This window comes from Ranitomeya variabilis, chromosome 3 (assembly GCF_051348905.1).
Source record: "Ranitomeya variabilis isolate aRanVar5 chromosome 3, aRanVar5.hap1, whole genome shotgun sequence".
Classification (NCBI taxonomy): Eukaryota; Metazoa; Chordata; class Amphibia; order Anura; family Dendrobatidae; genus Ranitomeya; species Ranitomeya variabilis.
The window spans coordinates 510,436,789-510,458,547 of record NC_135234.1 but is presented as its reverse complement, the minus strand read 5'-3'; the positions used below and the strand labels follow the sequence as shown (position 1 = coordinate 510,458,547).

The 21,759-nt window shown below is 46.8% G+C and overlaps 1 protein-coding gene across 5 annotated transcripts in view; it reads left to right on the top strand.

The window, feature by feature from the left end:
* HERC2 (HECT and RLD domain containing E3 ubiquitin protein ligase 2) overlaps positions 1 to 21,759 on the top strand; it is a 262,965-nt gene that overhangs the window by 167,579 nt on the left and 73,627 nt on the right. For all 5 annotated transcript variants that reach the window (XM_077296925.1, XM_077296926.1, XM_077296923.1 and 2 more), the window contains exons 45-61: positions 7,696 to 7,838; positions 7,928 to 8,198; positions 10,141 to 10,280; positions 10,451 to 10,549; positions 10,681 to 10,849; positions 10,932 to 11,057; positions 13,726 to 13,834; positions 16,045 to 16,184; positions 16,266 to 16,456; positions 16,598 to 16,703; positions 16,789 to 16,880; positions 16,960 to 17,135; positions 17,677 to 17,788; positions 18,926 to 19,007; positions 20,542 to 20,685; positions 20,761 to 20,851; positions 20,991 to 21,168. In XM_077296925.1, coding sequence (XP_077153040.1) covers positions 7,696 to 7,838; positions 7,928 to 8,198; positions 10,141 to 10,280; positions 10,451 to 10,549; positions 10,681 to 10,849; positions 10,932 to 11,057; positions 13,726 to 13,834; positions 16,045 to 16,184; positions 16,266 to 16,456; positions 16,598 to 16,703; positions 16,789 to 16,880; positions 16,960 to 17,135; positions 17,677 to 17,788; positions 18,926 to 19,007; positions 20,542 to 20,685; positions 20,761 to 20,851; positions 20,991 to 21,168 — 2,369 coding nt within the window. The remainder of the gene's footprint in view (positions 1 to 7,695; positions 7,839 to 7,927; positions 8,199 to 10,140; positions 10,281 to 10,450; positions 10,550 to 10,680; positions 10,850 to 10,931; positions 11,058 to 13,725; positions 13,835 to 16,044; positions 16,185 to 16,265; positions 16,457 to 16,597; positions 16,704 to 16,788; positions 16,881 to 16,959; positions 17,136 to 17,676; positions 17,789 to 18,925; positions 19,008 to 20,541; positions 20,686 to 20,760; positions 20,852 to 20,990; positions 21,169 to 21,759) is intronic.

Genomic DNA, 21,759 nt, shown 5'->3' with positions numbered 1-21,759 from the left:
ACAAAACAGGAGAAGGCTATAAGAAAATAGCAAAGCATTTTCAGGTCGCTCTTTCCTCAGTTTAAAATGTAATTAAAGGGAACCTCTCACCCCCAAAATCGAAGGTGAGCTAAGCCCCCGATGTATCCTGAAAGATGAGAAAAAGAGGTTAGATTATACTCACCCAGGGGCGGTCTGATCCGATGGGCGTCGCGGTCCGGGCCTCCCATCTTCATAGGATGACGTCCTCTTTTTGTCTTCACGCTGCAGCTCCAGCGCAGGCGTGCTTTGTCTGCCCTGCCCTTGAGGGCAGAGTAAAGTACTGCAGTGGGCAGTCGCCGGGCCTCTGACCTTCCCGGTGCCTGTGCACTGCAGTACTTTGCTCTGCCCTCAACAGGGCAGACAAGGTACGCCGGAGCCGCAGCATGAAGACAAGAAGAGGACGTCATCGTAAGAAGATGGGAGGCCCCGGACCGGACCGCGACTCCCATCGGACCGGACCGCAGCGTGAACGCCCCTGGGTGGGCTTAGCTCACCTTTCAATTTTGGGGGTGACAGGTTCCCTTTAAGAAATTGCAGTAAACAGGAACAGTAGATGTCAAGATAATGTCTGTAAGACCAAGCAAAATTTGTTAGAGCTCCGCATAGGATTGCTACAGAGGTAACTCAGAACCCCCCGCTTTACTGCAAAAGAAAGATTTAACAGACTCTGGAGTTGTGGTACATTGTTCTACTGTTCAGAGAAGCTGCAAGAACTTACTGTCTTACTGTTGCTCTTATTCGTTCTTGTCTGGATTGCTCAACTCTCTACTGATCGGTCTCCCTCTTCCCAGACTTTATCCTCGCCAATCTGTCCTGAATGTGGCAGCCAGGGTCGTATTTTTGTCCAGCCGCTACACCGATCCCTCCACGTTGTGCCAGTTATTACACTGGTTACCCATCCTCTACAGAATACAATACAAACTGATCCCTCTCACCCACATTGCTCTCCACAGTTCTGCACCACCATACATCTTTTCCCTCATCTAGGTCTATCACCCTACTTGTGCTCTCCGCTATGTAAGTGATGTAAGACTAAGGCTACTTTTACACTAGCGTCGTACGACGCAATGCGACGTGCCGACGTACCGACGCATGCTGTAAAAAAAAAAAAAAAAAAGCACAAAGGGGGCAGCGGATGCAGTTTCACAACGTATCCGCTGCCCCATTGTAATGTCCGGGGAGGAGGGGATGGAGTTCCGGCCACGCATGCGCGGTTGGAAATGGCGGATACGATGCACAAAAAAAGTTAAATGTAACGTTTTTTTGTGCCGACGGTCCGCCAAAACACGACGCATCCGTCGCACAACAGATGAGACGTGTGGCAATGCGTCGCTAATGCAAGCCTATGGAGAAAAAACGCATCCTGCGGGCAACTTTGCAGGATGTGTTTTTTCTCAAAAACGACGCATTGCGACGTGCATCGTACGACGCTAGTGTGAAAGCACCCTAACATCCTCCATAATCTGAACCTCCCAGTTGCGTCTTCAAGACTTCTCTCAAACTATGCCAGTTTTCTGGATTGCACTACCCCAGACAATCCGATTTTAATACCTAGCCCCTACATTTTTAAGTGTGCTTGAAAAACACATCTCTTTAGTCAGGCCTATCACCTCAATTTGCTAATCTAATTCAGCATCTGGTATCTCCTATTCATCGGTCTGCATATCTTACTTGCACCCAATAGTTAATGGCAGTTGGACTTACCATAGATACTGGCTGGTGACTGGAAGATGCAGCTTATTTGACATCCCCTCTTTATTATAGTGATGGCTGGAGCACACATGACAAGTGCTTTTAACCTATTGTGTTGCCGATACTTCTCTATATATTGTGAGCAGGGACCTGGCTCCTCCTGCAACTGTTGAACTATGTGTTACTTTGTCATGTCTGATATTATTTGTGCATGTTCCCACTGAATTGTAAAGTGCTGCAGAATATGTTGGCGCTATTTAAATAAAACTTTATTATTATGCATTTCTCCTACGCCTCATTGGGGGACACAGACCGTGGGTGTTATGCTGCTTGCCACTAGGAGGACACTAAGTGATACAAAGAAAGTTAGCTCCTCCCCTGCAGTATACACCCTCCTGCTGGCCCTCAGCTAACCAGTTCTTGCTTAGTGTCTGTAGGAGGCACTTGGGTCTGTTTTCAGACCCCAACTTTCTTATTTTAATTTTAATTTTTATTTTTTATTCAACGGAGTGAAGGGGGCGACGGATCCTTTTTTATGGGACCCGCTCTCCCCCGAACCAGCAACAGGCGAGCACGGCGAGTATACCTCCCCGTCCCTCTCCTGCGACGTTGGAGCACGCCAATTTTGGGGTGACGGTTCCCTCCTTGGTTCCGATCTCCCTTCCCCCCCTGCAAAACGGCGAGCACATAGAGCCTGGCTCTAATGTTCCTCTCCGGGGCCCGACAGACAAGGCCCACATTATATGGCGTTTGCACACTTCCATCTGGAAGAAGAATTCTCTCCATTCACCAAGGTGCATGGATTGAGAGCGTACACTCACTGTGTCAAGGGGACCTGCGCATCTGGAGGCTGTGAGTACATACTCCCCCCCCTCCTCCTCCCTTTCCTCCACGCTCCGGAGCTCTTCAGGAGGATGTTCTGGCGGCATGAGGTACGGTCCGGGTCCCTGGGGAGAGGCGCCGCCAGCAGGGGTCAGCGGCGGTTAGCGGCGCTCCATCGCGGCCGACACCGCGCATCGCCGGGCAGGCCCTCAAAATTTAGTCCCCGGCTTTCCAGCCGGACTAGGCCGCAGTGATTAGATCCGCCCACGGCCGTAACTCCGCCCCCTATATCGGCGCTTCTCGTCTGGGACGAGAGGCGCCCTGCAGATCTCGGGGGCCATGCTTCCTCACGCTGCCTGCCTGGAAGATGCGGTCCTGGGGGTGCCACTGGCCGGTACGCCAGCGGCAATCATTCGGCGCGCGGCCCGCCGACGCGCTCCACCGGCAGGCTCCATAAATTTAGTCCCCGGCTTTTGCAGCCGGACTAGGCCGCAGTGAAATCCCTTTCAGGAGCGGAGGTGCTTTCATGGTCCCGATGGGCTGAACTTCGTGGATGTACAGAAGCCCCTCTCCATGGTCCGGGCAGCCTCCACCACTGTGAAAGCGGACAAGGAGGCGGACGGTTCCTCTCCACCTCCCTAACAAAGGGATGATGGATTGAGGTTTATCTCTCTACCCCTGCACCGTCCACGCTGCAATACCCGACATCCGCGGCGGCTCCATGCCGGGACGCGCACCGTTGGTAAGTGGATCCTGCCAGCAATGGGCTTCTGCAGCGGGATATTGACAGGCAGTCTCAGACTTCCCTGTGGCCACCTCCCTGAGGTAACGCTCCAGCCGGCTAACAAATTTAGCTCCCGGCTTCGGCCGATGTGTAGTCCGCACCTCCAGAAGCGCACTGTGTCGCCTCAAGGCGGCTTAGCCTTTTTTCCCGGCGCTTAGCGCCTGACGCGGAAGCGCTCAATTTTCTCGAGCAACGGGTGACCACCCCTAACTCTTACGCTGACGCCGGCTGCAGAAATTTACGCCCCGGCTGGGGCCTATCATGGAAGTTTCGAGGCTCCGACCACATCGTGCCTGTAGCTCCGCCCCCTAAATTGGCGCTTCTCGCTCGCTGCGAGATTTTACCTAAACCCGCATGACCAGTATTCCCGGTCTTAAAGTCACACGACCAGTATTCTCTGGTCTTAAAGGCACGTGACCAGTATTCCCTGGTCTTAAAGGCACGTGACCAGTATTTCCTGGTCTTAAAGGCTCGTGACCAGTATTCCCTGGTCTTAAGGGTACGTGACCAGTATCCCCTGGTCTTAAGGGTACGTGACCAGTATCCCCTGGTCTTAAAGGCACGTGACCAGTATTCCCTGGTCTTAAAGGCACGTGACCAGTATTCCCTGGTCTTAAAGGCGCGTGACCAGTATTCCCTGGTCTTAAAGGCACGTGACCAGTATTCCCTGGTCTTAAAGGCGCGTGACCAGTATTCCCTGGTCTTAAGGGCGCGTGACCAGAATTCCCGGGTTTTAAAGGCACACATCCAGTTTTCCCTGGTCTTAAAGGCACGCGACCAGTATTCCCTGGTCTTAATGGCGCACTACCAGTATTCCCTGGTCTTAAAGGCGCACGACCAGCATTCTCTGGTCTTAAAGCCACACGACCAGTAATCCCTGGTCTTAAAGGCACACGACCAGTATTCCCTGGTCTTAAAGGCACACGACCAGTATTCCCTGGTCTTAAAGGCACACGACCAGTATTCCCTGGTCTTAAAGGCACACGACCAGTTTTCCCTGGTCTTAAAGGCACACGACCAGTTTTCCCTGGTCTTAAAGGCACACGACCAGTTTTCCCTGGTCTTAAAGGCACACGACCAGTTTTCCCTGGTCTTGAGGGCACCATGACCAATCCGAAACTGGTCATAGATGAGGAGCCCTCTGCCGCCGATCCCAGTTTATCCCAGTGTAACTAGTTCCCTCAGCCTATACTCCCTCGTAGAGCTTTTGCCATCCAGTCCGGATATGCGATTCACTGGACAGAAGCCTCTACGCGGGACGCTATGCCTGGTCTGATTTTTAAGGGCGACAGGCACTTTAAAGGGCGCCGGTCTCCCCACACCATCAACAGACGGGCACTCGAAGGCCCAGGCCTAACGCCAGACAGCCTGTCCTGTCCACCCGGAGACCTGTACTCTGTGGATGTACAGAGGCATCCGTTTTTTTTCGGGCGTCTGAGCACCCCTCTCTGCATCACCACTATTTAACAGAAGATGCAAGTAGGCGAATTTCCCTCTCCACTTCCTTGTTAAGAGGATGGTGGATCGAGGCTCCTAATTTTTAACTCTGCAATGACCTGATGGAAGCAGCGGCGCATTCTGCCACTCGGCAGATTAACCGGGTACAATCTCCTATGGGTTACCTACCAGTATCCCTGCCCGATATGTCCTCAATTAAAAATGCCACGATCTGTCAAATAGCATCCAGCCCTTTAACCTCCCTATCCGCCGCATGGATGCTAGAGCAACGGTCTCCTGCTTAGAGCCCTTAACTACTTTGATTCACACCAGTATCCCTTTCCTGAAGACAGTTCAGCTGGTCAATCATATTCTTGAGCGGGGGACTAACGAACAATCGTACGTTTCCGCAGCCCCGAACAACAGTGAAAGGGTTGTCCAGGACAGGCTAGATCTAAGGGATCTTGGTTACTAAAAGGTGGAACGATAAGTAGGACCGATTCCGGACCTCAAACTTCTAACAATCTTTTCACAAGGTTCTTCTTCTTCTTCGAATGGAGTCTCATCCGCTCAGCCATTACTTCAACAAAAAAGGTGCAGTTTCGGGCATCCATCGACATTCGGGATGCCTAACCTCTTCAAAAATTCCTTTGCTTTTCCATTCGTGAATAGCATTTAAGTCACGACATTGTTCTTCGGCCTTGCTACCGCATCCAGGGTGTTCGCAAGGGTCATGGTGGCTGTCATCTTGCACCTAGAGGCGTGGTCGTCCTATCCTGTTTGACCGACTGTTTACCCACCCTTGCAGGACTACGCTAAGTCGTCTATATCTCTTGCGATACCCTCTCACCTGGGCTGGTGGCTAGACTTAGACAACTTCTCATTTCCAGCCCAGCAGATATCCTTTTTGAGGATGATCCAATATTCTTCCAGAAGGGTGGTAAATCTCCCTCCGGACAAGGTCATGGTTTTTCAACAGGGAGCTCGCGCTCTTGCTCACTCATCCCCTCATTTCATTCGATTTGCTGGGAGGGTTCAAAAAAAAAAAAAAAAACGGAGACGACAATGGAAACAGTTTCCTTTGCTCCGTTAGTTTTCAGCAAGTCAAGCAGCCTTTCAGACGATAGTCTCGGAGTTCCTTCTTCATCCGGAGTTTTTTCTCCCGGTTCCATGGTTACTAGTAACTTCCAATGCCAGTCCTCTTCTCCCGATCATTGCTCTGGAGATCTCAAGGGTAGTCCTATAGTAGGTCCACTCCTTATGGCGGGTCAACCCATCCGAATTCAATTGGACAACGCCACGGCTGTGTCATACGTCAATCATTTAGCGAGTACCCACGTTCAAGCACCATGGCCAAAGTACCTCACATGGGCCGAGATCTATCACTCGGTGATATTGGCAGTTCATATCCCAGAAGTAGAACTCTGGGCTGCGAACATATTTAGTCGTCAGGGTTTCATCTCAAGTGAGTGGGAACTTCACCGGAAGTATTCCATCAGACCCGCCTTCACTGGAGCTCTACAGTTGTAGCTCGGATAGCGTCCTGACTATCGCCGGCGTACTGGAGTTGGTTGTTCGGCCTCGAGATCCAGGAGCCTTCGCACTGCATGCTCCGGTTATTCCGTGGTACCAGTTTCCACTTCCGAAAGCTTTTCAGAAGCAGAAAGGGCCCCAGTGATCCTCGTAAATCCGTACTGACCACGTCAGTTCGCTTGCGGAGCTGGTAGCTTTCTGTATTTCTGCAACAAAACTGCAAGTAGGGACCACCTCGCAGGATGTTTTTCACATGTAATTCTTCCCTATTGCATACCGTTAGATCATTGCGATCTATTCTATTAGGGAAGGTTGTCCTTTTCTCTCGGCTATATCCTCATCCTGACGAGTCTTCGGTGCTAACGGGTCTTTTCAGACTTTTTTCTCTTATTTCCTTCAAGGCAAGGTTGTCCTCAAGCCTTCCCTGTCCCTAGTTACCAAGGTGGTATTGTATTACTACTGTCATGAGGGCATAGTTTCTCCCTCATCTCTTTTGGCACCACTCCACAAAATGGAATGAGGTCCCCATATTCCGGACAGAGCAAGTGCTCTGACTAGGCATGTCTTGAGGACGGCGTCCTTCCGAAGGTTGGACACTGTATCTTGGGTTTCCTACCGGTAAGAGGAAGGTTTCCTGACTTTTACAGGAAGGGTTTGGCCGTCTCCATCGGCCATTTAGCCTGGTGTATTCTTTCAACATCCAGTAGTCCTTCCGTGTTAGATGACAGCCGACAGCCTATCTCCCCGTCTATCGTGGGTTCCAGGCACCAGGCGTCAACAAGACACGCCTGCATGTTTGCGGATTTGTCCAGTCCGCATGCATTCTTGAAGCATTATAATTCCCAGACTTCCACAGATGTGACTCTGGGCAGGCGGACTCTGCAGGCCGCGGTGGCGCACTTGTAAGTAGCGGTTACACAGAGCCTGATCTGATGTTGTCCCCACCCAGGGACTGCTTTGGTACGTCCCACGGTCTGTGTCCCCCAATGAGGCGTAGGAGAAAAGGAGATTTTTGTTTACTTACCGTAAAATCTTTTTCTCCGAGCCAATCATTGGGGGACACAGCTCCCACCCTAGTATTGGCTTATGCTTGTTTTTACAATCCGATATGCTATACTCTCATATATAATATGACATGCTGTAAGCTAATATGTTGTTACTGATCTCCTACTGCTTTTTGCACCGAACTGGTTAGCTGAGGGCCAGCAGGAGGGTGTATACTGCAGGGGAGGAGCTAACTTTCTTTGTATCACTTAGTGTCCTCCTAGTGGCAAGCAGCATAACACCCACGGTCTGTGTCCCCCAATGATTGGCTCGGAGAAAAAGATTTTACGGTAAGTAAACAAAAATCTCCTTTTTTGATGGCTAGTATTTTAAAATATTTTAAAATATATGTTTCCTTCAAGATGAAGGTGCTGCAGCCGCTCCAGATTTTGCAGATATGTCTCCAGAGGGTCCACAGCCTCCATTGATCTTGTTACAGCAGTTACTATCTGCAGCTACACAGCCATCGCCAGTGAAAGCGATATTTGACAAGCAGGAGCTGGAGGTAAATTCCGAAGTTTTAGTACTTTCACCATGAAATATATTACATGTTCAGTTGTTCTGACCCGACTTTTGCCTTTTTCTCCTATTCAGGCCGCGGCGCTGGCAGTTTGTCAGTACTTGGCAGTGGAGTCCACGCATCCATCATCTCCTCTCTTTGATGACTTCTGCAGTTCAAGTGAAGTCTCTTCCCCTGTGACTGTGCAGCACATCTGCCCTGCAAAAGTGAAAAAGCGGAAACCATCTCCCATACCACCTGTCCCAATTGTTGTACAACTGATGGAAATGGGCTTTCAAAGGAAAAACATTGAGTTTGCTCTCAAGTCACTGTCAGGTGCATCTGGAACGGCTTCAAGTTCTCCAGGTACAGGGCCGTATCCGTCCAATGCTAAAATTGCAATTGAACTGCTTTTTTCACTTTTAATCATCCATATAAAAAAAAGTATAGTTTATAAAGGGTTAGGCTGCTTTCACACTAGCCTCGGTACGGGGTCGTCGCGCTGCGTCGGCCCGACGTACCGACGCATACTGTGGAAAAAAATGCCCGACGTGGGCAGCGGAAGCAGTCTTACGACGCTTCCGCTGCCCCATTGTAATGTCCAGGGAGGAGGGGGCGGAGTTTCTGCCGCACTTGCGCTGTCGAAAATGGCAGACTCGACGCACAAAAAAAGTTACATGTAACTTTTTTTTGTGGCGGCGGTCCGCCAAAACACGACGCACGACGGTTGCTACGTGTGGCACTGCGTCGGTAATGTTAGTCTATGGAGAAAAAACGCATCCTGCGGGCAACTTTGCAGGATGCGTTTTTTCTCCACAACGACGCATTGCGACGTGCAGTGCCCGACCCTAGTGTGAAAGTAGCCTTAATCTCAATATCTTTGCTCCTTTGCCTCCTGGTTTCTGCCTGTCGGGAGGGCAGAGGGGGTGGCATTCTTCATAGTTTAGATCAGTGGCAAAGTTGAGGCTCGCAGGTTGAATAGCAAATAGATTTCAAGCATGCCCTCCTTGCCTAGGTTTCTGGCCACCTCTGTAAACGGCAATAGTGGCCGGTAACCTAGACAAGGAGGAGTAAACGTTCCACAGAACCCTTTTTATGACATGTGACGTAAATGTATGTATCACATGCTGGGCGCAGAAGTGTGGAGTGGGATCAGAGGCAGAGCTTGCCTATGCCCAGCAGATGGCGGCTGTATATTACAGCCAGTATCTGCGTGTAACAATAGCGGTTTCGAGTTGTCGAGGGGTTTCCATGCCTGCCAGAGGTCTGCTGTGTGAGGCTGGACTTCAAAGGAGGCAATGATTTTACCCACCTACTGCTATACAGCTTTATATGGAACAAGCGACCAGATGATCGCACGTTCAGAGACGATGGGGGGGGGGGGGGGGATGGGGGACTTCAAAAGCTCCATCACACCTCCTTGAACAGGAAAAAAAAAAATAAAATTTGCGTTCTCATATGAGAGCAGCATGATGCAGTTATAGAGACCCTGAGTCCAATGATGTATCACTTAGTTCACTGGGTGCAGCCGTTATGACAGAGTTCTTAGATTTGGGAATGAAGCAGAGCTGAGAGAGCCAACCCTGCCCACACCAGGCTCTATGTGTACATATGCTATAGACAGTGAGCTGCTGATCACAGGAATGGGCTGAGTTGTAGCGCCATGTACAGGCTGTAGTCAAGACAATGATAATCACCTGGTGATAAAACCTTCAGTGTAAGTAAACTGCACACAGCTTTATATGCGACACATCATTGAAATCTGTGTTCTAACCCCTTCCTCATGCTGTCCTCATATTACATAGCAAATCAGCTCTTAGAAGAGGAGGAGGGATACCTAAGTGCAAAGATGATCATTGGCCATGGCGGGAAAGGGTTAAGTCCCTCCATTTTTGAGAATTTAGATGATTTTTAATAAGGGTTGTTTATATTTCATAGCTGGTTGCTAGACCTAGTGGTAACACACCAAGCTGGCAGACAGCCACATGTGGTTTTCGGAGTCACAGTTTGGGGACGCCTGCAATAAAGGAATACTTTTTTTCTTCTTTCAGGTCAAGATTTTTATTTTTTATTTTTTTGTGAGCGATTTTATAGAAATGTTTTTTTCTTAATGGACTGCTTTCCAATGTAAATTTGCTATCCAAACTATTTAATTATCCAGGCAAGACTCGCTCCACCTTCTCCTCCAGCATGTCCATAAAGAAAAATCTGTTGAAAGGGGTGACAAGGTGCCAGGGTGGTGGCTGTCAAAAATTATAAAGCAAAGTGGAAAGACTGTCTGGTATTGACTTGGTCCTCTGGTTTTTAGGTGTGGAGGCTTTGGTTGGATGGTTGCTGGATCACCCTGACATCCAGGTCACCGAGCTGTCAGATTTTGAGACGGCCTCTGAAGAGTCAGATGAAGAGGTGGTGGAAGAAGTGGAGGAGTTGGAAGCTGCATATCCTGATGTTAGTGTTGACTGGGCTGCCTCATTACTAGGGGCACATTTGCCGGTATTTCTGTCGGTTGTGTATCTTTGTGGTTTCTTAACTTTTGATGTTGGTTATGCCATTGAGTTGTTTCCATAAGTTACATACTTTGACGTTGACTTTTTCATCTTTACCTTTATCCCCTGCAGTCAAATGGTGCAGTTGTGACCGAGAGTCAGACATACAAGAAAAGGGCAGACTTTTTAAGCAATGATGACTATGCCGTCTACGTGAGGGAGAACATTCAGGTAGGTTGCATCCAGATTTGGTTCTTCTGAAATTTCCATACCTAACCCTATATTTGCAATCTTATTTCAGCCATTACATATGGTAATTGGAGGAGATGTTTGCATGTCTGTAATACTGCCTATGTTTTAAGGTTGGCATGATGGTGAGATGCTGCAGGACATATGAAGAAGTTTGTGAAGGAGATGTGGGTAAAGTCATTAAGTTAGACCGTGATGGGCTCCATGACTTGAATGTTCAGTGTGACTGGCAGCAAAAAGGTGGAACCTACTGGGTGCGATACATCCATGTGGAGCTACTAGGTAAGTCTTTCCTCCTTTGTATGTATATGGCAGGCTGGTGTATGGAAGAAGGATAGGAGTAACCAGTACTTATACTCTGCAGGTTTTCCTCCACAAAGCTCCCATTCCCACATCAAGATTGGGGATAAAGTGAGAGTGAAGGCTTCGGTTACAACACCCAAATATAAATGGGGTTCTGTAACTCACAGGAGTGTGGGTGTCGTTAAAGGTAGTGTATCTTATGGCTGAATTACTAAAAGCAAGCCAATAGTTTTTGCTAAAAGTTTTTTGCCTATTGGTGATGAGTTAACGTGCTCCGATATAGAGTTATCTAAGCATGCTCGGCTGTCATCCGAGTATCTTGGACGTGCTCGGATAATATGCTAGAGTCCCTGCGGCAGCATGATTTGCAGCAGTTAGACATCCGTAACACATGGGGGGGGGGGGGGGGGATGGGTGAGCCTGTCGGGCAATTCATGTAGCTGTGGAAGCTGAACATATTGCCTGAGCACGGTCAAGATACTTTGATAACTCTCAAGCATGCTCGCTCATCACTATTGCCTATGAATTTAGAATTTTTTTTGTGTGTGACGAATTCGGCAAAGCTCTGTTCATATGTCCAGTTGTAAATCAATTGTACTGGATCCATTACAAACAGCATTGGTTTTTGTTCCATGCGTAATGGATCGGAGTTGCGACCTACCTTCCTGTTGTGGCCGGCACCGTTCACTGCTGGCACAGAGCAGTCACTGACTGCTCCTGCTGGCAGATCAGCTGCTCTCGGTCTTCTGAGCAGCACTTCCTCTTCTGGGCTGCTCTGCTGACAGGGCGGTACTGCTGACATCATGCTTATTGACAGCCGTCTTCCCCGGTTAGCCAGCGGCATCTGGCTGTCAATCAGAATGACTCCGGCAGCCCCTCCCTGTCAACAGAGCAGAGTGAAAAAGAAGCTGCCACCCTGTCAACGTTACTTCAGCAAAAGTTGTTAAATCGCCGGCAGTATCGGTCAGTGACCACTCTGTGCCTGCAAAGAATGGTGGCTGACACAACAGGAAAGTACAGAAGGCTGCAAACTCCAGCACATGGCGCACAGGTGTTAGAAAGAAACGTATGAACGTATGAACATGATGGGACAAGGTAATTTCTCCAGATGGTCCTAAATAGTGTCAGTGGTAAGCAGAGCACTAAAGGTACCTATATATTAAGTGGGACTAAATTGTAAGCAAAAGTAATAGGAATGGTATGTAAAAGTCCAAAGGTGAACGAAGACTACACCAACAATCTGGTGTTCAGTGGCGTGGTTTACCTCTAATCCACTTGATGCAGGCACTTTCTCATTCTTCATACATAATCGTTGCCGGGTATTTCCACAGAGCAAACTACTTGCGGCAGCTAGGAATAAGCAAGGTTCTTCAGGAGCACTGTCCCGGCCGGTGACAGACGCTCCTCTAGCCTCTTCTACGGCGGTGCACGAGTATGTGTAACTCGCGGTAAGGTCCTGCGGCATTTCTCAAGCCGGTAGGACCTGCGTAACGTAGGAAGTTATGTGATGGAGCGGAGTACAAGGCGCAGTAGGGACCAATTTCTTCAGACGTGTTTCGGAAATACATGGTTTCCTTCCTCACGGATGGTCCATAGTTACTGGTCTTGAATTTGTCCATAAAGATTGGAGAAGAGTGGACTTTATCAAACGCATGTCCCGTGCAGAAAGCAGGTGGATTTTTGATTTAGACTACCTAAAGCCCAAGGGACTTAACAGCGAGGTGGAACTGTTTGCTTTTTACTATCTATAACCATTACTAACCATAATCATACCTATGGGACATACTTTATGAAAGGCAACCATATCCTAAAGTGGACCATCCCTTAGGAAGGAAACCATGTATTTCCAAAACGCGTCGGAAAGAATTGGTCCCTACTGCGCCTTGTACTCTGCTGCGACACGTGACTTCCTACGTTACGCAGGTCCTGGCGGCTTGGGAAACGCTGCAGGACCTTCTCGCGAGTTACACATACTCGTGCACCACCGGAGAAGAGGCTAGAGGAGCGTCTGTCACCGGCCGGGACAGTGCTCCTGAAGAACCTTGCTTATTCATAGCTGCCGCAAATTGTTTGCTCTGTGGAAATACCCGGCAACGATTATGTATGAGGAATGAAAAAGTGCCTGCATCAAGTGGATTAGAGGTAAACCACGCCACTGAACACCAGATTGTTGGTGTAGTCTTAGTTCACTTTTGGGCTTTTACATACCATTCTTATTACTTTTGTTTACAATTTAGTCCCACTTAATATAGGTACCTTTAGTGCTCTGCTTACCACTGACACTATTTAGGACCATCTAGAGAAATTACCTTGTCCCATCATATTCATACGTTAATTGGCTCATTTTAGTTTCGTTTATATAATCTTCAAGGAAGGTATTTTATAGCGCAAATATTGATATATTTCTAATATAGTGTTTTATTGACAACTGTGTGGTGTTGCCCTATTTGCAGCTGTTTCCTCCCTTACTACACTAGCACCGTATAATATCTACTATTAATAAGGTGTTAGAAAGAAGTTACAGGGTCAGAGAGCATTGTTCTCTTTATTTGTTTTTCCCCTGTGCTTTTCTTTTTTAATTAATAGTTCTTGACACTTTTTCTGCTTTGTTATACAGACCACCATTTTCAAATTCCCAATATGAATTTTATGTTAAAATGTTTTGTCTTAATCGGTCTTTAGTTGTTTTACCTCTAGTCATTGTTGTTTGGGCCACAAACTATTTTGCCAAAAAGTCATGAATATTCCAATTATCTTGTTTTTACTGTTAAATGCTTGGAACTAATGAGCAGCATGTTTGTTACTTTGTTAGATGTGTGTATTCATGAAGTTAATTTTTTACTTCTCTCTGATAGCATTCAGTGCCAATGGGAAAGATGTGATTGTGGACTTCCCTCAGCAGTCGCACTGGACCGGACTGTTGTCTGAAATGGAATTGGTACCAAGCATTCACCCTGGAGTCACGTAGGTGTCTTCTCTATTGGGCGTTGTGGAGACTAGCACCTACTGACCTCTCGTGTCACTGCACGTGTCTTCTCTATTGGGTGTTATGGAGACGATAACCCACTGACCCTCGTGTCTTCTCGATTGGGTGTCTTCTCTATTAGGTGATGTGGAGACGAGCACCCACTGACCCCTCGAGTCTTCTCTATTGGGTGTTGTGGAGACGAGCACCCACTGACCCCTCGAGTCTTCTCTATTGGGTGTTGTGGAGATGAGCACCCACTGACCCCTCGTGTCTTCTCTATTGGGCGTTGTGGAGACTAGCATTCACTGACCCCTCGTATCTTCTCTATTGGGTGTCTTCTCTATTGGGTGATGTGGAGACGAGCACCCACTGACCCCTCGAGTCTTCTCTATTGGGTGTTGTGGAGATGAGCACCCACTGACCCTTCGTGTCTTCTCTATTGGGCGTTGTGGAGACTAGCATTCACTGACCCCTCGTATCTTCTCTATTGGGTGTCTTCTCTATTGGGTGATGTGGAGACGAGCACCCACTGACCCTCATGTCTTCTCGATTGGGTGTTGTGGAGACGAGCACCCACTGATCCCTTGTGTCTTCTCTATTGGGTGTTGTGGAGATGAGCACCCACTGACCCCTCGTGTCTTCTCTATTGGGCGTTGTGGAGACTAGCATTCACTGACCCCTCGTATCTTCTCTATTGGGTGTCTTCTCTATTGGGTGATGTAGGGACGAGCACCCACTGACTCCTCGAGTCTTCTCTATTGGGTGTTGTGGAGATGAGCACCCACTGACCCTTCGTGTCTTCTCTATTGGGCGTTGTGGAGACTAGCATTCACTGACCCCTCGTATCTTCTCTATTGGGTGTTGTGGAGACGAGCACCCACTGATCCCTTGTGTCTTCTCTATTGGGTGTTGTGGAGACGAGCACCCACTGACCCCTCGTGTCTTGTCTATTGGGTGTCTTCTCTATTGGGTGTTGTGGAGACGAGCACCCACTGACAACTCGTTGTTCTCTATTGGGTGTCTTACTGCCGAATATCAGGACTGTCCCAATGCACTGTATACGATTTTACCTACTCTTTTTCCATGAAAACCTTGGATAGTGGTGGCGATTCACTAATGTTTTTACGCCAGAATTCTTGTAAAGAACGCCGTAAATCAAATTTTTTTTGGCTCAGCTCATTAGTTGCACAAAAATATTGTGACATTTGTCAATTACACACCTGTTTCAGCCAGCTCCGCTAATATGGGATTAGCATGGGTGGCACGGGGTATGGCTACGCTCATACGTAAAATTCATGATGATGTGTCATTTTTATGGCATAACTTACTCAAAAAGTGTAGTCATTCCCTGACTGGCGCACATTTCTGGTGGTGGCCTTGCACGCTGGGTGACAGATGTGCCTAATGATTACACGGCATGTGATGCTTAATGAATTGTGTGCATTGTACTGTAGTGAGCCCATTCAGTACACTCCTTTTTCCTCTTGAATTTTTGTGTCCTGTGTTCGCTTTTTAAGCAAAATCAGGAGTCTGTAACATCCTTCTTTGTAGCAGAGTTTGGAAAATCATATCCTGTAAGTTATAGATGTAGCAAGGAGAAAGATCGCTTTTCTGCTTCCTGTGAAAGTTGCTTGTAAGATAAATATCTTAAAGAAAAAGACAACTCCTAATGGCCATGAGCCCCTTTTCATTGCTTTTTTTTTTTAAAGGGAGCTGTCACCAATATTCTCAATACAAAAAAGGTCTTGCACCTGTTGAGGCTGGTGTACTGACTTTAAAATTCTATTTTGCATTGACTGTATAATCCTTATATTATGATGTCCTGCTTTGGAATGAATGGCTCATGGGACCAAGTGTATTCAGTCTCCAGCCACCTAACCTGACAGCTGCAGCTTGTACTGAGCAGTGTGAGTTCTCAGCAGGAACGAGGGACACTGAGGAAGTGTTGATCAGGCTAGGTTGGCAGATATTTAGTATTCATTTTTATAAAGGATTATACAGCTATTTTGATATTTTACCTAAACATTCAGGTCTCTCTCACCTGGTCCCTTTTCAGTGACTTTTGGCAAGAAAATGGAGACTATTGGGAGTGAAATGACTGGGCCGCACACACGCATATATTGCACCCTACATGTGGATGTGAATACAGTGCAGTCTATCTAAGCCTTTCCTACCTTCTAGTGGCGATATTTTTTAATTTTCCCAGTTGTGACGGATGTCAGATGTTTCCCATTCACGGGCCTAGATTCAAGTGCCGAAATTGTGATGACTTTGATTTCTGCGAAACCTGCTTCAAGAACCGAAAACATAACACAAGGCACACGTTCGGAAGAATAAATGAGCCAGGTACATAAAACTAGCCGCTCGTTGCTACGTGGTATAGAAGTGGGTGCAGACACTATATTTCTCTTAACCCTTCATTAACAGGTCAGTCTCCGGTGTTCTGTGGACGTTCTGGCAAGCAGCTGAAGCGGCGGCACAGTGGCCAGAGGGGCATGTTACTGGATGACTGGTCAAGGATTGTGAAAAATCTGAATGTCTCCTCGTCTGCAAACCAGGCGTCACGTCTTATAGATGGCAGCGATCAGTGCTGGCAATCTTCTGGCTCACAGGGCAAGGCACGTCATATGGATAGGCATATTTAATTTCATTTTTTTTCTCTGTGACCGTGTTTCCAGTGTAGGTAGATAAATCGTAATGTTATGACCCAAACCGTTCATGTTTATTCTTATTTCTATTGGCCTATTCTGCCCCTACAGCATTGGATCAGGCTGGAGGTCTTTCCAGATGTCTTGGTGCACAGGCTGATGATGATCGTTGACCCCGCGGACAGTAGCTATATGCCTTCCCTTGTTGTGGTGTCAGGTAATCAATCAGTAATTGCCTTTTAAGGTTTTAATATTCCTTTTGGAAAATGGACAATGAAAATGATTATTTTTGCAAATTTTAGGTGGTAGTTCCTTAAATAACCTAATCGAGCTAAAAACAATCAACATAAATCCTACCGACATGAGTGTATTGCTTCTCAGTGACTGTACAGAGGTAAGGGGCCATGTTTGTAGTAGGTTTAGGATTATGATCTAGGAGGTGTACTAATTTGTAACTTTTCTCTGTTATGAAGTATCACCGATATATTGAAATTGCCATAAAGCAGTGTCGGAGCTCTGGCATTGATTGTAAGATCCATGAACTAAGTGTCATAGGGCAGATTCGGGCAGAGGATGAAGACCTGGCGACTGTGCCATTTCTTGCTTCAGATAATGAGGAGGAAGATGATGATAAAGCCACCACTGGCAGGTTTGTGCGTCATATATAAACTGTAACGTAATGTTAATGTGACCACAGAGGACGTTCTAGTCAAAGGCTGACCATGTGGCCTGAGCAGAGCTGTTAGAAATCAAGGTGTCTCTAGTGCCACCGTCACTTTTTCCTAATTCTTCTTATGTCCCAAGTTATCAGACCTCCCAATATGGGCACTGATGGCGTATACTAATCTGCCTGGGGTTGCTCCAGCGCCCTTGCTTCCACATTGGGACAACAGGTGCCTGCCGGGGTATGTGCACAGCTGGGCAGACACTACAGTCCTCCATTAGGGTAGGACTGGTGCTCAGTACCTGCCAGCTAAACTCCTATCATGCCAGCGAGACGTCATCAGCACTGTTTACAGAAGTGAGCAGCATCGGAAGAGCCCTTTAAGTTCTTTAACCAGGCAACTCCTTTATTAATTTGGCCTGATTTTCTATCAAGCTACATACTGACATAGTTATTTCAGTAGCGTTATGTGAGCGTCTTAATGATAAACTTTGTGGGAACCAGCAATTTTTTATTTTTTTTCCAGCTTCATAAGAAAGAAAGCAGCTGCTTTAGAATCAGCAGCAACAATCAGAACAAAAGTATTTGTGTGGGGCCTAAATGACAAAGATCAGCTGGGAGGATTAAAAGGATCCAAGGTAACGTTAACCTATACAGTTATAGGCAACTAGTCTTGTTTCTTAAAGGAGCACTACACATAGTCTGCAACTTTTAGGACCCCCATGTACATTAAAGTCTACTAAACCCTCCAATTTCAGCAGGGGAAGCCGACCAACTAGTATGTGTATAAGGGTCTCTTGGCTCTGTCCTGCCACATAACGTTCCACATAAGGTCACTATGACAGTCAGGGGTCTGTTGAAGACCCTCCCTGCTTATTGTAGACCTCAAAAGAGAACGTGATACAGTGGCATTGCTGTATTTAGGAAAAGCGATCAGACTATCGTGTGCCCAAGTTTTGTAACGAGACGAACAATTACTGTAAAAAGTTTAAAGAAGAAAAAAGTGATAAAAAAAAGACAAATCGTTCCCTTTTTCCACATTAAAAACAAAGTTAATGAAAAAATACACGTGGTATCACCGCCATTAGAAACGTCCGATGTATCAAAATATAAAAATAATTAGCCCAATCCCTAAACACCGTAAACGGAAAAAATGAACGCCAAAATTGTTTTTTATTTTGATCTCTGCAATACCTCAAAGAATGCTATAACTATCATCAAAATGTCATATGTATCAGAAAATGGAGACACTACCTCCCCTCCCCTATTTTTTTTTTTCCCCCCAAACTTCTGTTTTGTTTTTTTACTACTAAAAAAATAAACCTGACATGTATCGCCATAAACTGATGAGCAGAATCACATTGCGAGGTAATTTTCACTACAAAATGTAAGCCGTAAAAACAATTCCCAGAAACGTTGTCAGAATTGCATTTTTTTTTCATAATTTCAATGCACTTAGAATTTTTATTTTCCCGATTTCCGGTACACAATGTGATAAAATCAGTGGTGTCATTCAAAAGTACAACTTGTCCCGTGAAAAAACAAGTTCTCATGCATCTATCTGGACCGGAAAATAAAGTTATGGCTCTGGGAAGAGGGGAGAAAAAAAACCAAGTGTAAAAATTCAAATTGGCTTCGTCTGGAGGGGGGGTTAAAAATATCAATTTATTTGTGATTTATTATTGTATATTGATAAGACAATTGCAATTTTCCCCATCATGAAACTTTTGTCGTTCATCAGACACTATGGAATTTTTTTTGTTTTGTTTTTGCAGATTAAAGTTCCATCATTTTCTGAAACATTATCTGCTCTCAATGTTGTGCAAGTTGCCGGTGGATCGAAAAGCCTCTTTGCCGGTAGTTAGAGAATTCTCATGTTACCTTCTTTTAATTGTTGGAATACAACCTCTCATTCTGTAAAGCCATGGCATATATAATTGTCTGTTATGCATCTGTAGAGTTAAGGTCCATTCACATTGCAAGATGTACACCCGGTTTATGATAATCTTGCAGTGTAAACAGGCTGCCGATCACCAAGTGAACACGTAAAATGCTCATTCCTCGGGTAAAGTCATCTTGTGCATCGTTCCCTGCCTGTACATACAGAACTCGCGCTACCAAGAACATTGGCCTCTCATCCGGACTGCGCAATCTATTACAGTTCATTAACCTACCTGTGTAAATAGACTATTAAAGGGAACCTGTCACCCCCAAAATCGAAGGTGAGCTAAGCACACCGGCATCAGGGGCTTATCTATAGCATTCTGTAATGCTGTAGATAAGCCCCCGATGTTTCCTGAAAGGTAAGAAAAACAGGTTGTATTATACTCACCCAGGGGCGGTCCCAGTTCTGTTCTGGTCCGATGGGCGTCGCGGTCCGGTCCGGGGCCTCCCATCTTCTTACCATGACGTCCTCTTCTTGTCTTCACGCCGCAGCTCCGGCGCAGGCGTACTGATTTGTCCTGTTGAGGGCAGAGCAAAGTACTGCAGTGCACAGGCGCCGGGAAAGGTCAGAGAGGCCCAGCACCTGCGCACTGCAGTACTTTGCTCTGCCCTCAACAGGACAGACAAAGTACGCCGGAGCCGGAGCCGCAGCATGAAGACCAGAAGAGGACGTCATCGTAAGAAGATGGGAGGCCCCGGACCGCGACGCCCATTGGACCAGAACAGAACTGGGACCGCCCCTGGGTGAGTATAATATAACCTCTTTTTCTCATCTTTCAGGATACATCGGGGGCTTATCTACAGCATTACAGAATGCTGTAGATAAGCCCCTGATGCCGGTGGGCTTAGCTCACCTTCGAATTTGGGGGTGACAGGTTCCCTTTAAATGACGGCCGATGCACTGACAAGTTGATGATTGGTGAAGGTTCAGTGCCGTCAGTCAGTTCCTGTAAATGAACCTTCGGGGTATGTGCACACGTAGATGTAACCCCTGCGGATTTTTCCGCACCTGTTTTGAGAAATCCACAGGTAAAAAGCACTGCGTTTTACCTGCGGATTTACTGCAGATTTACCACGGATTTTATTCCGTTTTTGTGTTCATTCCACCTGCGGTTTTACACCTGCGGATTCCTATTATGGAGCAGGTGTAAACCGCCTCGGAATCCACACAAAGAATTGACATGCTGCGGAATAAACAACGCTACGTTTCTGCGCGTTTTTTTCCGCAGCATGTGCACAGCGGATTTTGTTTTCCATAGGTTTACATGGTACTGTACAATGCATGGAAAACAGCTGCGAATCCGCAGCAAACTCCGCAGTGTGTGCACATAGCCTCATACGTCACTGGAATTGTCTTTATCAGTTTGTCTTCTATTTCTGACATGAGTTTGTATCATGTAATTGAGCCCTGATGATTACCTCCGCTCATCTTAATCCCTATGTGTAGTGACGGTCGAGGGGAAGGTGTACGCATGTGGGGAAGCCACTAACGGAAGATTGGGTTTAGGCATTTCCAGTGGGACAGTACCTATACCTCGACAAATGACTGCGCTCAGCAACTATGTAGTGAAGAAAGTCGCTGTTCATTCAGGTAGTTATCTGCATACAGTATAACTTTATGCGTTACTACGTTTTGACATCTACTGATGGGAATTCCTCTATCTAGGTGGGAGACATGCAATGGCTCTAACAGTGGATGGCAAAATCTTCTCCTGGGGAGAAGGAGATGATGGCAAGCTTGGTCACTTCAGCAGAATGTGAGTGTATGTTCACTGTGTGTTCAAATATTACACTTTATTAACCTAATGCATAAATCAAAGGCGGCACTAAATTCTGCTCATGACACCATGTCACATTGCAGTATTATATTTGACAGATTTCTTGTGTTTTATTTAGGAACTGTGATAAGCCCAGACTAATAGAAGCTCTCAAGAGCAAGCGCATCCGTGACATCGCCTGTGGCAGTTCCCATAGTGCTGCTATAACATCTAGTGGGGAGCTGTACACGTGGGGCTTGGGCGAATATGGCCGACTGGGGCATGGGGATAATACAACGCAGCTGAAACCTAAAATGGTAAGACTAGTTAGTGATCTGCGCTTTCTGCTTTTCCATTATTTTTGGTATCACACCAGTAATGGCTGTCATGTGAATATATCTGATCTCTCATCCCCATAGAGATGAGTGGATCAGGGAAAACTTGAACTTGCCTGTTCCGTGGATTTTTCCAGGAAATTAGGTTTGTGGAGAAGTTATTCTCTGCAAACTGAATGTTTCTTATTATGCTCGGGGGTCTCGGGAGATAATAAAGTAAGACATATGAACTAAAAGTCACTGTACCCGCCTCACCACTTATCTTCGCAACCACTTTCTGAAATACTAGGCCTCTTCATGCTGGGCCGGGACTTCTGTCTCTGAGGAGGCCCAGAGCGGTTCTGTTCAAGCACGGGCATAAGGTCATAACAAACGCCGTGACCCTGTGTGCGCGTTGTCGGAAGCGTAGCTGGCCTCATCAAAGCCATAAATCCTAGCCTAGAGTGAAACTGCCCATGATGCCAGCTCTAAAGGAGCAGAGAGGTGAGCGAGTAAGGTACACTAGTGTGTGTTTTCAGTAATAACGTTTGTTTGAGCAGAATTTAATTCCTTGTGAATATATTCGCTCCTTTC